This window comes from Nicotiana tomentosiformis, chromosome 6 (genome assembly GCF_000390325.3).
Source record: "Nicotiana tomentosiformis chromosome 6, ASM39032v3, whole genome shotgun sequence".
Taxonomy (NCBI): Eukaryota; Viridiplantae; Streptophyta; class Magnoliopsida; order Solanales; family Solanaceae; genus Nicotiana; species Nicotiana tomentosiformis.
In genome coordinates, this window is record NC_090817.1 from 45453023 (window position 1) to 45471045 (window position 18023).

Consider the following 18023-nt stretch of genomic DNA (forward strand, 5'->3'; position numbering starts at 1 on the left):
AGTTAAATTGAATTTATCAATGGTATATACTATTATCAGATAATCTTTTCTTTTTCAATTTCACTATTGCCTTTTAAAGAATGGGTGTGACCAGCTCATGTTGACCGTTTATTAAAGGGCTCTTTGTCCAATTCAAAAAATGAAAAGAGGTCAATTTTAATATGCTTTTCCAATTATGATGAATTTCTTCTGCACTATTAAAAGCCTTCCAATGAAAAAATAAAAATTAAAAGCCTTCTAAATTGGTGGTTTTTTGTCTTTTTGGAAATCAATGTCATGCAAAAGCTTTACTACTATTAAATTCCAACAAGTATAGACATTATCTTTCTTTATCGTCTTTTGGTTCTTACTCGTCAACATTTGAAAAAGTTCAAGAATGGTCATCCTTGTAATCAGGAAATGGTTTAGTGAATTCTTGACGACCATTATGTGTTTCCTAATGTTTTCTACGTCGATTTTGACCAAAACTAGAAAAAGGAAACAGAAGACGATAGCTAGGGTTTCTCCTTCCAGATTGATGTTGGGAAAATTATTCCCTGTTGAAATCTTGATATTGATAATCACGTTATCTCCATCCAAATAAACCTTTTTTTTTAGGTGGGAATATGGTGAGTCCTCAAGGCTTGCATGAAGAAAGATTGGTAGCTGTGGCCATTGATAAAAATAAAGGAAGCCAATATGCACTTAGATGGGCTACTGAGAATGTAATTGCAAAAGGCCAAAAGGTCACGTTACTCCATGTTCCTCAAAATACATCAACGCCTCCATCCCCAACGTCATATCACAATGGTATACGTAATGTCATAATGAATGTTTATATATGATTTTTCTTTTCTTTTTTTTGCTTAGAAACGGAAAGTAATTGCATTACGAGGAAATTAAAAGTTGGTTATTACAAACAACTAAAACTGATCGCATAGCAACCATTCCAGCATAGTCTGTTTATATGATGAGAACATGGTACCTTCAGATAAGCATGTTTCAGTTTTAATAATTAGCAAACAAAGTTTTAAAAAAAAAAAAAAAAAAAGAAGAAGAATGAAACTTTGCTTTTTTAGATTTATTGGTATATGTTTCTTGATAGTTAAATTGGTTTTGTAATCAGAATTATTTATTTCTTTTTATGTAGTATCATCGTGTGTTCTTGTTTTACGCTTAATTATATTTGGTGTTTCTTTTCTTTTGCAGTAGGAGGCAATGATTCATCAATTGGACAAGATCCAAACAACCAATGTACAGATTTGTTTCTTCCTTTTCGAGTCTTTTGTTCTTTCAAAGAAGTAAGAAAACCAATTTATACCTTTATCATGATTTTCCTTTGCTAATTGTTGCAGCGACAATAAGATTTAGAAAATGAAAGTAAAAATTTATAACATTCTTTTACACGAATTTTCAGGTAGCATATGACCTAATCACACTTGAAGGTCATGACATTGCTAAGGCTCTCATTGACTATGTTTCACTATATAGAGTTCAAAATTTGGTACTTGGTTGTCCATCAAAGAATGGGATTTCAAGGTACTTTTTTTCTTTTTATATCTGTGCAAAAGTACGTTAGAATTAAAAATTAGTAACTGCGAATTGATAGTCACATGAACTTTAATGACAGACTTTTCACTAAAAGTGATGTTGCAAATATTGTACTGAAAAAGGCACCGAGCTTTTGCAATATTTACATAGTTGCCAAAGGAAAGATCAGTTCTGCAAGATTGGCTTCTCACCCGTTGAAAAAGAGATCCTCAATTCCTAGCATACAAATTCCACAACGCAATTCCAACTTTGATGCAACTAGTTTCATGTAAGTGTAAATTATACACGTTTTTCAGGGTCATATTTGCATGTCACTTCTTATCACATTTTAAGTTTTTTCAGGGTAATTAGGGTCTAGTAAGCATTTGTTCTTTGCTGTTTGCATATTGTTTTGCTAAATTTGTGTTTCTCATCTTTGTGCTACAGATATACTATTGATTTAATAGCTTTGTATTTGATCACAAAATATGAAATTTTAGTAGCATGTGGCTGTAGAATTTGAGGTTCACTGCTGAGAAGCTAGAAATTAAGGCTGTAACATTCCATGCACTAGCTAGAATATTGGTTGAATGACCTCAAAAATACAAATCTGGTATAAGAAAAAAGAGAATCAGTTAAATTCAAGTATTTGACAACTCTTTTTCAAATTTCTGTCACAAAAATTCAAGGTCAGATGTAATACAGAGTTCTAAGTGTTAATTTCCCAATATTTCCTCCTTTTTTTGGCTTGGTACTTTAGTAACTTTTCAAGAAGATAGCCACATTTAGTCATGACACCTCCCATATGCATGGAAACAGGTCACCGTTTTCAAGGCTTAGTACATCAACAAACAAGATATCAGATGAGCTTAATGTGCCAAAAGCCGAGCACTCATTTCCAGGTTCGGATAGACTGAGCACGGATAGTGTATTCCTGGATTGCTATGATAATTTAGGATGTGAATTTCATCCTCGTCGTCCTTCAAAATCTTTGAATTTCATCGACAGCAAAAGTGGTGATCACCCTACGAGTTTCATTGGATCAAAGTTGTCTGGTTTTAGTCCTACAAGGTTGGTTGATCATCTTGACTCCGCATATGACTTTCTACTATCCGAACAGAAATGTGAAGAAAACTCATTGTCCTCAGATAAAATTGTAAGTTTTAAACTTCTTTCAGCTGTGTTAAGTATGATATGAAATATTTTCCTAGAGAGAATGTTTCTATAAGAAAAATTCAGATTAAAAGTATCCGATAGTAGCAGAGGGTTGGGGACAAAGAGTTGGTGATTATCATGAATAAGGAAAACGAAAATGTGTTCATATATTAGTATAAGTACCCTCAGCAAATAGTTGAGTGGTTGAGATGTAGGAGTAATAACTTGGAGACCCCTACTTCAAATCCCAACTTGTTGCAGGTGAAATTAGTTGGACTTGATCTAGAAATAGTCCAAATCTTCAGTTGCATACAACTACCAATTTTGTGATAAGACGATGCAGATCTTGGATTTAGTAATCTTCTAGCTAGTAAACCATGATGACTTTGTCAATTGACATTCTACATACTTTGCTGGTTTAGTGAACTCAGCTTTCAACAAATATTCCATCACTTGCTTCACATGAGGTAGATCATCAAGGTTATATTTTCTTGCAGGTTTCCTTGTGGCCTGAATCCATTATTAATGCCATTGATAATTCTATCGATTCTTGAAATAAGTTTAGGCATTTAGATGTAATTCGAGGCAAAGCAGTCTGGAAAGTGTTTGACTAATTTTCAGATTTGACTTTTTCACGTTCGCTTATTAGGTCATTGATTTTGGTAGGCATAGAATCTTCTTCCTTAGCAAGGTTGACTTTAATAAGTGGATCATAGGCTTAAAAGCTGGGTGATAGTCAACTACTCTAGCAAATAATATTGCCCTTTAATTTATACACGGTAGGGGATAGTTTGGATCCTTAAGTTGGGTGAACATAATGATAATTTGCTGATGGAGGATGTCTTTGACAATTTTCTCACCATTGTCAACCATCTAAGTGATTGATAGATGGTGGGTCAGCGTGGTGGTGGATCGCGAACCCCTGAGATGTGTTATAGCACATGGTCAAGACACCTACAATTCATAATTAACCTTCTGGCCTATCAGGACCATATGTGAGGAGTAAAATACGATTTCCACCATGTAGATGTCACCTGGTATGTTCTTGTTAGTTGGGATAATTTGCACTTGGTTCACTCTCAAGAAAATCAGTTTCTGGTGCAAGGAGGAAGGGTTTTTAAGTCTCTCCCTAAGAGGACATAGTAAGCAAGTTTGACGTATATGATAAATACTTCCATATTGGTTGTCTTACAGCCCACAAAGATTTCGGCAATCAGGACTCCTACTCTCCCGTGAAATTTTTCATCTTGCGGCTGGTTAGAATTAGATCAGTCTTGGTTTTGGCAACCTTCTTAAAACTGTTGATCCGCATGGTGTTGAGTGGCCGTTTTCATTAATGCTGCAAGGGCTTCAACTGTTGGGTTATACGAGATAGCTTCCTAAACATGATCATTGCAGGTTTCGTTATTTCGTATGCTAGGGTATTCTATTTTGCGTCGCCATTTTAGATATCCTTCAGGTTCTTCCAAGTCATCGGATAGTTCAAGGAATCATTGGGGGAGTATGATCACTAGTCCAATTTGGACTGCCATGTCGGTCTGCCACTCTTCTAATAAATAAGGCGATGCTGATGTCTTTGACTGCTCTACTACTCTGCAACTTTTCCTTTCTCAGACGCAATCTTTTGAGCTTCTTTCTTGAGTCTCTTCTCTGCTTGTTGGTTTTTTGTCCTTGAGTATTCTTCGTCGAATGCCAAGGGTGCATCTTTTGGTTAGTGCTACCTAGGTGATCATATGCTGTTTTTATTTGACCACCAATGTCGACGTTGAGTTTGATCATTTTTCCAGAAGTTTTCTTAATGTTGTTGATGATTGTGATGAAGACAACATACACCTTGTTTACCCGAAAAACGGATAGAGTTGAATTTGTACGTAGTTCTAAGGGTATGTGGTACAACTTGACACAAATCGTAAGAGTAAATAAAAATATCGAATGTTGACTGTAGAGAATGAAAAATAAGCAAAGTTGAAAAGATGATGATTTATGGATTAAGCAATATGAATCAATCTATGAAACTAAAAAAAAGGATAACTCTTCAATATGGGAGTGTACGATATCTCAGTTACAATGTATGCCAAACTTGATCATTTACTGAAATATAGTCATCCCTTTTATAGTGGGGGGATTCTACTTTAGATATAATTAAAAATATATAGTGGGGACCCATGATAAATCAGCTTTTCCCTAATTCCCGTCGAGATTCTCTCCCTTAGTGCGGCTGTAACAGCTCTTGTCCATGAGCTCGATCTTGATCGGACAATGTATTGGTCGGTATTGGTTTTAGAGCTCGATGCGAGTTTGAGCTCGACGCCGACTCGGGGTCCGGTATTTACCTGAGTTCGGTATTGGTTGGCCTCTGGTTCTTAAGCTCGATTCTGCTGCTTCTTAGTATAGTTCGATTTGGACTCGAGCTCGATAATGACGTCGAGCTCGGTATTTAATCTGACTCCGAAACTCGAAGCGTGTTCGCGCCTTCTTCAAATCTCACCTCGATATTATGAAGATGCTCTTCGGTCCATCTTCACCAATCTTATGAAGGTTGAAAACGATTTTGACCGTATACAGATAGTCTCCTCGTTTCTCGGGAAGGATGTGGCGAGAAACGATATGATTTCCCAACGGCTCGATCACATACACGCTGACGTTTGCATCGAGCTCGATCATGACGTACGCGATAGCTATCCCATCGGTTTAGTTTACCAAGGCATTAAATGCGTGTGAGACGGTGGTCGGCCACCACTGATATTGAACCACCATTGCTCAATCTATAAATATCCCCTCCTTTTACCATTTATCACTTTTACATCTTCAATCTCCAAAATCTTTCTTCAAAAACACCAAATCTTTGTTACCTCCTTCTATTTTTGATCTTTAAATCCAAAATGGCGAAAACATCAAAAATCATTCCTCAAATAGAAAAAGCTTCTTCTTCACGGTCTGCCGCCGACAAAACACCGGTGGAGCCACGGCCTGAGGAGTGCATTCCTGGGGCGTGTGTTCTTACCTCTGATTTTAAGGTCGACAAAGGCTCGTCGGTTCCCGGCCGATGTGAGCCAGTATCGAGGTATATGTGTTCGATAACCGAGGGGTACCTTGAACAGATAAGAAAAGATTGTAATTGGGAGAACAAAGAAATAGTAATCCCGTCTCCTGAAGAAGATATCACCACTCACGTGAAATGGTTTTTAAGCATGTATACTTACCCTTTCATGTTAGGTCCTCTCGACCCTATTATTATTAATTTCTGCCGTCAATACCAAATAACCCTAGGCCAGATCCATCCTTCTTCTTGACGGATCATTATTTTGATTCGTTTCTTCGTGAACAAAATCGAGGGGATGCCTTTCACCCTCGACCATCTTATTCGATTGTACTGCCCTCGCCTCTTTAGAGGCAGGTTAATAAAGCCTCAGCGCTGGGCAACCAAGGTTTTGTTCTCGAGCATAGACGAGGACAAGGATCGAGGCTAGATGGGCATGTTCGTTCGAGTGAAGACTTCGGATCTGATTCCGTCTAAAAAGATGCCATTTTTCGAGGAGTGGAACATGAAGTGTAAGTGTAATTCTGTTGTTATCTCCTACTATTTTGCCCCTTCATTTCTTCCTCACCGATATCCCCCTTTTGTGATGCAGCGGTTCCTTGGATTCCCAGTGCAGTTCCTAACCTCAAGAACTGGGTATGAGGTCTAGCTTCGACCTCTACATATGCCGAGCGCTCATGGCGTGATTTGTCAAAGGGCCGATGGGAGGCCAAAAATCATGGTAAGCCTCTTTCTCGTATCTTTGGTAATTCGAACGAGATGCTCTCCATATACTTAAATCAATTTTCTAGTATGTAGGCCTGGGCAAAGATGCGGTTTTGAGGCACCCGTCCGTCGAGGAAGAGGCTTCGGCCTCTATCCCAAAACCGGTGAAGGATAATAAGAGAAAAAGGGCCTCCGCTTCCAAAGATCCAAAACCAAAGACGGGGATGGCTCGTAAGGCGAGAAAGAATATCATCCCTTTGACCATAGAATCAGTCTTGCGTCTAAGGGATAAAGACGAAGAAGAAGAAGAAGAAAACGACAGGTCCGTGCTGGTAGCCCGAGTGAAGAAAACCATTGATGCCCCAAAGGCAGCTGAATCGATGGTGATTTATAAGCTCCGCCTCGGACTGAGGAGATATCGGAGGAAGGTTCGGGCAGAGTCCCCGAATCGTTAGAGATCGAGGATGGTTCCCACCGAAGTCAACAAACGGTGGGTATATCAGAAGGGGCCGGTCCTGAAGCTCTCCAAACTAAGGAGAACGCCCCAAGCGAGTCGCTTGGGGCAGTAGTAATCGGAGACTCGCCAAATCTCCCTGCTTTTTCCGAAGGGGCGATTCGGGAAGCCCAAGCTTTGGGGGCCCTCGAGATAAACCGGTCTCATGAAGGGAAGGATCCTTTCTATGATTTGTTTACTAGGGTCGAGGATGTTGCTGGCCCTAGTAATGTGTTGGGCCTTTTCTGTGAAGTGCAACAAGCTTTGAATCGGATAAGCTTTAACTCCCTTCGTTGATATTACTTTTATGTTTGCTATTCTTCTCAAACTTCTTTTCTTCTTTCTAACGTAGATCGCAGCGGTTCATCGAGAAGTATGTTCTCGGTCTCAGGCTGAGCTACGTCGGTACGAGGCTGACCTCCGACGGGTCACGGAGGATAGGAACGCCCTTAGACTCCTCTTCGGTCAAAGGGAAGAAGAAATCAAAGACCTCCGAGCTGAGTTGGCCAAGGCTTATCAAGACCAGACCGACCTGACCGAGCAGGTAATAATAATCTTAAAAACCCATGGGCTCGATCCTGGAATGGTGGCTATTATTTGGATCTCACAGCTGCAGCAGAAGCTTGAGGTGATTGGGAAGCTTCGTGAGGAAGTCGATATGATAAGGGCGGAGTCCTTGGGATGGAAAGCTGGTATGGACCGTCTTGCCGCAGAAAAAGAAACTGCTCGAGCCCAATTATCATCGGCCAAAAATCAACTTCAAGGCATGAAGTAGAAGATCTTGGTTCAATCAAGAAAAATAAAGGAGCTCGAGGCTCGGTTGGCCTCCGAACTTGCCAAGTCCAAATATGATGCCGAAAAAGCAAACGCTAATGTGGATGCATTCGTGGCCGTCTATCAGGCCGATACTGAAGCTGCTCATGTACATGCAAGAGAGGCGGCTAAGACCGCTAACACTTGAGCACATTGGGTTGCTGAACTTGCTAAATGCCGATCTCGAGGAGATCCATGCTCTAGGTTTCGATCTCACCGAAGAAATAAAAAGGGCTAAAGAGCTCGACGTCGATGGTTGAGTGAGTGATTTCTCGAACTCAAAATAAGAGTAGCCCGTAGGCTTAGTAGTCGAGTGAGTGCTTGCTCGAACTAGAAGTAATATAGCCAGTAGGCTTAATGGTTGAGTGAGTGATTTCTCGAACTCAAACTAAGAGTAGCCCGTAGGCTTAGTAGTCGAGTGAGTGCTTGCTCAAACTCGAAGTAATATAGCTCGTAGGCTTAATGGTTAAGTGAGTGATTTCTCGAACTCAAAATAAGAGTAGCCCGTAGGCTTAGTAGTCAAGTGAGTGCTTTCTCGAATTCGAAGTAATGTAGCCCGTAGGCTTAATGGTTGAGTGAGTGATTTCTCTAACTCAAAATAAGAGTAGCCCGTAGACTTAGTAGTCGAGTGAGTACTTGCTCGAACTCGAAGTGATGTAGCTCGTAGGCTAATTTAGTCGAGTGAGTTATTCGAACTCGAAGTAATGTAGCCCGTAGGCTTAGAGATCGAGTAAGTGATTGCTCGAATTCGAATAAAAAATAGCCCTTAGGCTTAATGGTTGAGTGAGTGATTTCTCGAACTCAAAATAAGAGTAGCTCGTAGGCTTAGTAGTCGAGTGAGTGTTTGCTCAAACTCGAAGTAATGTAGCATGTAGGCTTAAAGGTTGAGTGAGTGATTTCTCGAACTTAAAATAAAAGTAGCCCATAGGCTTAGTAGTCGAGTGAGTGCTTGCTTGAACTCGAAGTAATATATCCTGTAGGCTAATTTAGTCGAGTGAGTGATTTGAACTCGAAGTAATGTAGCACGTAGGCTTAGAGATCGAGTAAGTGATTGCTCGAACTCGAATAAAAAATAGCCCTTAGGCTTAATGGTTGAGTGAGTGATTTCTCGAACTCAAAATAAGTGTAGCCCGTAGGCTTAGTAGTCGAGTGGGTGCTTGCTCGAACTCGAAGTAATGTAGCCCGTAGGCTTAATGGTTGAGTGAGTGATTTCTTGAACTCAAAATAAGAGTAGCCCGTAGGCTAATTTAGTCGAGTGAGTGATTCAAACTCGAAGTAATGTAGCACGTAGGCTTAGAGAATGAGTAAGTGATTGCTCGAAGGCAAATAAAAAACAACCCTTAGGCTTAATGGTTGAGTGAGTGATTTCTCGAACTCAAAATAAGAGTAGCGCATAGGCTTAGTAGTCGAGTGAGTGCTTGCTCAAACTCGAAGTAATGTAGCCCGTAGGCTTAATGGTTGAGTGAGTGATTTCTCGAACTCAAAATAAGAGTAGCTTGTAGGATTAGTTGTCGAGTGAGTGAGTGCTCGAAATCGAAGTAATGTAGCCCGTAGACTTAATGATTGAGTGAGTGATATCTCGAACTCAAAATAAGAGTAGCCTATAGACTTAGTAGTCGAGTGAGTGCCTGCTCGAACTCGAAATGATGTAGCCCGTAGGCTTTATTAGTCGAGTGAGTGATTCGAACTCAAAGTAATGTAGCCCATAGGCTTAATGGTAAAGTGACAGTCCCCGATTTTTGGGGTAATGGTCGGCACTTGAGCATGTTTGCGTAATAGATCATGAAATAGAGGATGGGTTGTGAGACATGAGATATGGAGAAGTTTCTTTTCATGTCGTTATACATATGTTTATATTTTGTACCAGGGATCGAGCAGTCTACACGAGCATGGTTCGTTTTGACCATTTGGCTCTTACAATTCTTCCTATCGGAACCCTGTTGTTATGAAGTAACTTTCTTGCATCGAACTTGATATATTTGAGGGTAATGCCCTACCAGTATTCGAGGTTGATTGTAAAGAGGCCTTGGATACTGTTAAATTGCTCTAAGTTAGCACGATCAATGGTTGCCTCATTAAAAATCTTGCCGAAAAACCCATTTGGGATAAAACCGGTCTAAGGGAAAAAGTGTGCAACGCGTGCTTTCAGACCTAAGGCTTCGTGTTGAATGATCCATCCTTGTTCCTGATTGAACTTCTGCAAGGGTTAGTTTCAAAATATAAACGAACATGGGAGGGTCGTACCTTAGCAGTAGTATCGTTTTAGGTGTGACACGTTCCAATTGCTTGGTAGTTGTTTGACGTTTATAATACCGAGCTTGTAGGATCCTTTACCGACGTTTTCGAGTACCTGATACGGTCCTTCCCAGTTTGGACCCAGTTTTCCTTCATTTGGATTTCGTGTGCTGAGGGTGACTTTCCTTAGCACTAAGTCCCCGATTTTAAAATGGCGAAGATTGGTTCTTCGATTATAGTATCTTTCGATCTACTGCTTTTGGGCGGCCAATTGGACGAGAGCAGCTTCTCTATTTTCATCCAATAATTCGAGGCTAGTATTCATAGCCTCGTGATTTGACTCTTCTGTTGTATATCGAAACTTGGCACTTGGTTCCCCGACTTTGACTGGAATCGAAGCTTTGGAGCCATATACTAAGGAGAACGGGGTTTCCCCCGTACTGGATTTTGATGTTGTTCGATATGCCCAAAGAACTTCGAGTAGGATTTCTCTCTATTTTCCCTTAGCGCCATTCAACCTTTTCTTTAGGTTTTGAATGATAGTCTTGTTCTTTGATTCGGCCTATCCGTTCCCACTAGGGTGATACGGTGTCGATAATATCCTTTTTATTTTGTGGTCTTCGAGGAATTTTGTCACTTTGCTGCCGATATATTGTTTGCCATTGTCACACACTATTTCGGCGGGTATCCTAAATCAACATACGATATGATCCCAGATGAAGTCTATAACCTCTTTCTCTCTTACTTTCTTGAACGCCTGTGCTTTAACCCATTTAGAGAAATAGTCAATCATAAATAAAATGAATTTAGTTTTACCTGGGGCCGATGGCAGAGGGCCGACGATATCCATTCCCAATTTCATGAATGGCCATGGGGATAGGACTGAGTAAAGTTGCTCTCCGGGTTGATGGATCATCAGTGCAAACCTTTGACATTTGTCATATTTTCGAACAAACTCCTTTCCATCTTTGTCCATATCAATTCGATAATATCCTTCTATGAATATTTTTCGTACTAATGAATCGTCACCGGAATGATTTCCACAAGTACCCTCGTGAATCTCACGTAGGATGTAGTCTGTGTCTCCTGGACCTAAGCATACTACCAATGGTCCATCGAATATCCTACGGTATAATGTTCCATCTGCAGTCAATATGAATCGAGCAGCTTTGGTTCGTAGGGCCCTCGAATTTTTAGGGTCCGATGGGAGTTTTTCGTTCTCCAAGTATTCAATGTACTTATTCCTCCAAGCCTAGGTTAAGCTTGTAGAATTTATCTCGGCATGACCTTCCTCGATCACGGATCTCGAGAGTTGAACGACAATCCCCGAGCTGATCTCATCTTCCTCGACCGATGATCCCAAATTTGCAAGTGCATCGGCCTCACTGTTTTTTTCTCGAGGTATATGCTGTAAAGTCCATTCTTTGAAACGGTGCAAAGTTACCTGTAGTTTGTCCAAATACCATTGCATTCTATCCTCTCGAACTTCGAAGGTTGTGTTTACTCGAACTTCTGCTCCCAAGCTTTTAGCTAGCTCGAGAGCTGCAATCATGGCCTCATACTCAACCTCGTTATTAGTCAACCCAGTAGTTTTGATAGATTGCCTAATAGTGCTACTCGTAGGCAGCTTTAAGACGAGGCCTATCCCGGACCCCTTCTCGTTCGAAGCCCCGTCTGTGAAAAGGGTCCATACCCCCGATGATGTACCCGATTTCAACAAGAGTTCCTTTTCGACTTCGGGTACGAGGGTTGGTGTAAAATTGGCAACGAAGTCCGCTAAAATTTGAGAGTTGATGGCCGTCTGGGGTTTATATTCGATATCGTACCCACTGAGTTCAATGGCCCATTTGACCAATCGGCCTGATAGTTCGGGCTTGTGCAAAATATTACGAAGTGGGTAAGTGGTTAATACGCATATGGGGTGACATTGAAAGTATGGTCTTAACTTTCTAGAGACGCTTATCAGTGTAAGTGCCAATTTCTCTAAGTGTGGGTATCTAGTTTCTGCTTTCCCTAAGGTTCGACTTACATAATAAACGGGAAATTGCGTACCTTGCGCTTCTCGAACTAGGACACCACTTACCGCGATTTTCGATACTGCCAAGTACAAGAAAAGTTTCTCGTCTGCCTTTGGAGTGTGAAGCAGTGGTGGGCTAGATAGGTATCGCTTCATTTCCTCTAATGCATGTTGGCATTCCGGGGTCCAGGCGAAATTGTTCTTCTTTTTGAGTAGAGAGAAAAATTTGTGACTTCGATCTAATGACTTGAAATGAATCGGCCTAAGGCAGTAGTCCATCCCGTTAGCCTCTCCACGACTTTTACAATGTCCACGATGGCGATGGCCTTGATTTTATCGGGGTTGATCTCAATCCCCCGATTCGATACCATGAAGCCAAGGAACTTGCCCGAACCGACCCCGAAAGCACATTTCTCGGGGTTGAGCTTCATGTTTTATTTCCTTAAAATCTTGAATGTTTCCTGTAAATGTGCCAAATGGTCCTCTGCGCACAGGGACTTAACTAGCATGTCATCAATACAAACTTCTATTGATTTACCTATTTGTTCCTCAAACATTTTATCCACTTGGCATTGGTAAGTAGCTCCTGCATTTTTTAGCTCGAAGGGCATCACATTATAGTAATATGTTCCATACTTGGTGACAAATGAAGTTTTTTCCCGGTCTTCCGGGTTCATTTGGATTTAATTATACCCGGAATAGGCATCGAGAAAAGTAAGGACCTCGTGGCTGGCCGTAGCATCGATCATGCGATCGATATTGGGCAGCGGAAAAGAATCTTTGGGGCACGCCTTGTTTAAATCCTTATAATCTACACACATTCTAAGTTTGTTCCCTTTTTTAGGGACTATAACTACATTGGCTAACCATTCGGGGTATTTCACCTCCCGAATGGACCCTATTTTAAGAAGTTTAGTTACCTCGTCCTTTATGAATGCGTGCTTTACCTTGGACTGGGGTCTTCTCTTTACTTCACTGGTTTGAACCTAAGGTCCAAGCTTAGCCGATGCATCGTTATATCCGGTGGGATCCCTGTTATATCTAAATGGGACCAAGAAAAATAATCTATGTTATCGATAAGAAATTAAATAAGCCTTTTCCTGAGTTCGGGGGTTAGCCCCGTTCCCAGGTATATCTTTTGTTCGGGCAAATGCTCGATTAGTATGACTTGCTCCATTTCTTCAATCGTTGATTGGGTAGCATCGGAATCATCGGGGACCACGAAGGATCGAGGGATCCTCGGATCATCATCTTCTCCAATCTTCTAATTTTCTGGTTGGGTTGAAGCTGACGTCTGTGATTGCTATTTGGCATCCCGTTCCCCTTTCGAGTCTGACCCCTTTGTTGATGAAGGTGAGGATATTAGAATTGCTTATTCGACGGAAAACATTTCTCTCGCATCCGGTTGTTCTCCGTTCACTATTTTGACTCCCTCTGATGTTGGGAATTTAAGAACTTGGTGGAGGGTCAAAGGTACAGCTCTCATATTGTGGATCCATGGCCTTCCAAATAGGGCGTTGTACCTCATGTCGCCTTCGATTACGCGGAACTTTGTTTCCTGGATGGTCCCGGCCACGTTTATCGGCAGAATTATCTCGCCTTTTGTGGTTTCACATGCTATATTGAATCCGTTTAGAACCAGGGTTGCGGGTACGACCTGGTCCTGTAGACCGAGTTGTTCTACAACCTTCAATCTAATAATATTGGCCGAGCTACCTGGATCAATTAACACACGCTTAACTTTAGTTTTATTCATAAGTACGGATATTACCAGTGCATCATTGTGAGGTTGCATGACTCCTTTTGCATCTTCATCATTAAAGGACAAGTTCCTATGGGTGCGTAATCCTAAGTACGAGGTCGATTTTCTCTCATAACCGATGTCTTAGTACGTTTAAGCACTGGCCCTTAAGGGGTATCGATGCCACCGATGATCATGTGGATGATGTGCTGTGGTTCTTCCTGTTTGTTTTGTTTACCGAAATCCCTGATTTTGAAGTGGTTTTTGGCCCTGTCACTTAAAAATTCTCGAAGGTGCCCTTTATTGAAAAATTGGGGTACCACCTCTCTTAGTTGCCTGCAATCTTCTGTTCTATGGCCATGGGTGCCATGATATTTGCACATTTGATTGGGATTCCTCTGGGATGGATCAGTTCTGCATGGGTCGAGGCCATTTAGTGTCTTTGATGGGTCCGATAGCCAAGAACCTTGACCTCGATCACTTCTTTTATTATCTTGTCTGGGTTACGTCTTGATTCATTGATCCTGTGGTTTCCACTATATGGTCGATATCGGTCCCTGATCGGACCTTGTTCTCGATTGATGTCCCTTCTAGCAGCGGGTTCAGAACCCAACTGATCGTCATCGACTCTAATCTTTGACTGGTAGTGATTATGCACGTCGGCCCAAGTAATAGCTGGGTACTCGATCAGGTTATGCTTCAACCACCATGAAGCCGTCGTACTTCATTCGTTCAAACCTTAAGTGAAAGCCTGAACATCCCAATCGTCTCTGACTGGTGGAATATCTATTCGTTCCATTTGAAAATGAGATACGAACTCCCTTAGCATCTCGTTATCCTTTTTTCTTACCTTGAACAGGTCCGACTTCCTGGTCTCGACGTTTATGGCCCCGGCATATACTTTTACGAAGGAATTTGCATGCATAGCAAATAAATCGATAGAATTAGATGGTAAATTATGATACCATATCATTGCTCCCTATGATAGGGTTTCACCGAATGCTATTTTCAGGTTCAGAATGTAGGTTTGCCTCAATGGCCACATGCAAATTAATGTCTAATGGCACTTCGACTCGAGCTCCAACAGCGTCGACAAGTGGCCTTTCGGTCATGGGCATCAAATTGTTATTCTCACCTTGAAGACCACCTTCATTGTCGATAGGTAAGGACATTTAATTGATAGCTCATCGTTGCTAATCCGAAATCAAAGACACTTCTGGAAACAAGCATACAATGGCGTGTTTTGCGGATTCATATCAAATAACCACTATTATCCTTAGCCCCACGGTGGATGCCAAACTATTTACCCGAAAAACAGATATAGTTAAATTTGTACGTAGTTCTAAGGGTATGTGGTATAACTTGACACAAATCGTAAGAGTAAATAGAAATATCGAATGTTGACTTCAATATGGGAGTGTATGATACCTCAGTTACAATGTATGCCAAACTTGATCCTTTACAAAAATATAGCCATCCTTTTTATAGTGGGGGGATCCTACTTTAGATATAATTAAAAATACATAGTGGGGAACCCATGATATATCAGTTTTTCCCTAATTCTACCGAGATTCTCTCCCTTAGTGCGGCTGTAATGGCTCTTGTCCATGAGCTCGATCTTGATCGGAATCGGTATTGATCGGTATTGGTTTTAGAGCTCGATGCGGGTTTGAGCTCAACGCCGACTCGGGGTCCGGTATTGACCTGAGTTTAGTATTGGTTGGCCTCTGGTTCTTAAGCTCGATTCTACTGCTTCTTAGTATAGTTCGATTTGGACTCGAGCTCGGTATTTAATCTGACTCCGAAACTCGAAGCTTATTCGCGCCTTCTTCAAATCTTACCTCGATATTATGAAGATGCTCTTCGGTACATCTTCACCTATCGTACGAAGGTTGAAAACGATTTTGACCGTATACACACCCCATTGTCGAGGTTGATTTCTACCACTCCTCTTATTATTATTTTGTGAAGCTAAGAGTGGTTCGTTTGGAGGTTCTGATCTTAATGGTGCTTTTTATCTTTACCAGTAGTAGGTTTTGGTGTTAGTTGAAGGTGGAGTACGGGTAGATTACTCCTTATGCTTTGCCCCATTTTTTACGTTTTCTCTCTCTACTCTGAGTTGGGAAAGGACTTGCTTAGCCTTTGACTCATCTATCTTGAGTCTTGACAACAACACTTTCTTATTTTCCTTGCTTTTGCCTTCGGTTCATCTAGAGACTTTGAAAGAGTAGATGACTCTGTATACTTTCCTCATGGATGGTGTGACTCTTCTTTGCTAGGATTTTTCTAGCAACTTATCGAGAATTTCGTTCCCCTTATATAAAGTTTCTTCTTCTTGGTTGGTGACTTAATGTTTTTTATTCTTTCTTCTTGTTGTTAGTTCACATGCCACTTAGGTTCTAACGACTCATTGAATGGTTCCTTTACCTGCACCTTCCATTCCGTCTAGTTGGTTTCTTCACCTTGCATTTTCCCTATCTTTAGGCACTCTTCTCAGACAATTTGAAACTACTATCCTCAATAGCCTTTTGTAGTATATTACAAAATATATGGCAGTTGTTGATGGAGTGACTATGGGTATCGTGCCATTTGCATTATCTTTTACTCTTTATTTCCTCAGTCGGTGGCAATCTATGTTGCTCAGAAAATTTTATCTACTTATCTTTGAGTAGATAGCCGAAGGTCAGTTCACCTTAGAGATGTTGAATAGGTACTTGTGTATACGATCAAAATCGAGTTCGCCTGCGACATGGTAGATCAGGCTCGAAACGTGGCAATAAAGGACTGAAGATCGATCCCAAGTCCAACCAGGTTAGAACCCGGGGGAAGAACGCCTGCCTTCGAAGAATATCGAGACCGTGATCCCGGAATCAGTCTTAGCCTCGAACGAGTTCGAAGAAACATTGTTAGCATAGCCAACAGAAGGCCAAAATATCGGTGACCGGTCTAATATTACATCGGGAATCACAACACGTATCGATAAGGGATCGTCAATCAGTAAATCAAGAGATTTATTTACCGTTTATAGAATTGTACCTAAAGTAGGACTCCTCTACTATATAAAGGGAGTCTGATAATTCATAGGGCACATTGTAACATGCACTCAAAAGCAATACATTATTATTTTTCTCTTTAAGCTCTTATTCATATGTATCTTAAAACCGATCGAAGTACATCCGAGGGTGACTGGTCTTCCAGGACTGAAATTGTCCAATTCGTGTGGTTTGAATTTACTTTGTCATTATTTATTTCAATTGCAACTTAATTTATCACTTTGTATCAAGTTAATCCGCATATCTTTAAAACCACTTATAAATTCAATTGTTATCCGATTTTGAGGGTAAATAATTTGGCGCCCACCGTGGGGCTAAGGATAATAGTGGTTATTTAATACAAATTTGCATAATACACACTACTTTACACTTGTTCTTTGAAGTGTCTCTAATTTCAGGTTAAAGCTCAAAATGTCAAACTCTCAGTTAGCACCCTTACATGTTAACAATGAGTCCGGTCATCACGGTGAAAGTAACAACATAGTGCCCAGTGATGAGGTACCGCCCGTTGATCCCATCGGAATTCCGGTCGCGGACCCGATTGATGCTAACTCGCATGTGGCCATCAATACAAATCTGCCTACCGACCATGAGAATAGCGTCTGTGGTAGAGCCCGATCGGCAGCCCAAAAAACACAAAATATTGAAGGAGACGGGATCAATTTACGGGTGATCTTCGAAATGTTGCAGGCTCAACGAGCGGCGATAGCCCAGTTACAAAACCAAAGTCGTGCGCCGAGCAGAATTGATCCTGAACTGTCCCGTGAAGTCACACGCAGGGATGAACCGGTCGTAGAGAGGTCAAATGAAAATGAGTCAGGGACTAACCCTGAGATCATAAAGATGATCGAGGAACTAACAAAACGGGTAGAATCAGGGGAGAAGAAAATCAAAGCTAAAGACAAAAAAGTGGAGACCTACAATTCTAGGGTCGACCAAATCCCAGGGGCACCATCGATATTGAAAGGCCTGGATTCCAATAAGTTTGTTCAAAAACCTTTTCCTCCGAGCACAACTCCAAAGCCGATCCCTAAGAAATTCTGCATGCCCGAGATTCCCAAGTATAATGGAACGACCGGCCTAAATGAGCATGTGACCTCCTACACATGTGCCATCAAAGGGAACAACTTAGAGGATGATGAGATCGAGTCTGTCTTGTTGAAAAGGTTTGGGGAGACCCTTTCAAATGGAGCTATGATATGGTATCATAACTTACCTCCTAATTCTATTGATTCGTTTTCTATGCTTGCAGATTCCTTCGT

The 18023-nt window shown here is 41.1% G+C and overlaps 1 protein-coding gene across 5 annotated transcripts in view; it reads left to right on the top strand.

Annotated features, from left to right (window-relative positions):
• The first annotated feature begins 353 nt into the window (after positions 1 to 353).
• LOC104105578 (U-box domain-containing protein 35) overlaps positions 354 to 18023 on the top strand; it is a 46992-nt gene continuing 29322 nt past the window's right edge. Inside the window, exons 1-5 of one of the 5 annotated variants that reach the window (XM_070177318.1) lie at positions 354 to 795; positions 1189 to 1280; positions 1397 to 1518; positions 1610 to 1798; positions 2329 to 2580. In XM_070177318.1, coding sequence (XP_070033419.1) covers positions 606 to 795; positions 1189 to 1280; positions 1397 to 1518; positions 1610 to 1798; positions 2329 to 2580 — 845 coding nt within the window. In that variant the 5' untranslated portion in view covers positions 354 to 605. Of the gene's footprint in view, positions 796 to 1188; positions 1281 to 1396; positions 1519 to 1609; positions 1799 to 2328; positions 2666 to 18023 lie in introns of all 5 variants that reach the window. The other 4 variants (XM_018773947.3, XM_070177317.1, XM_070177320.1 and 1 more) reach the window with 4 other exon arrangements.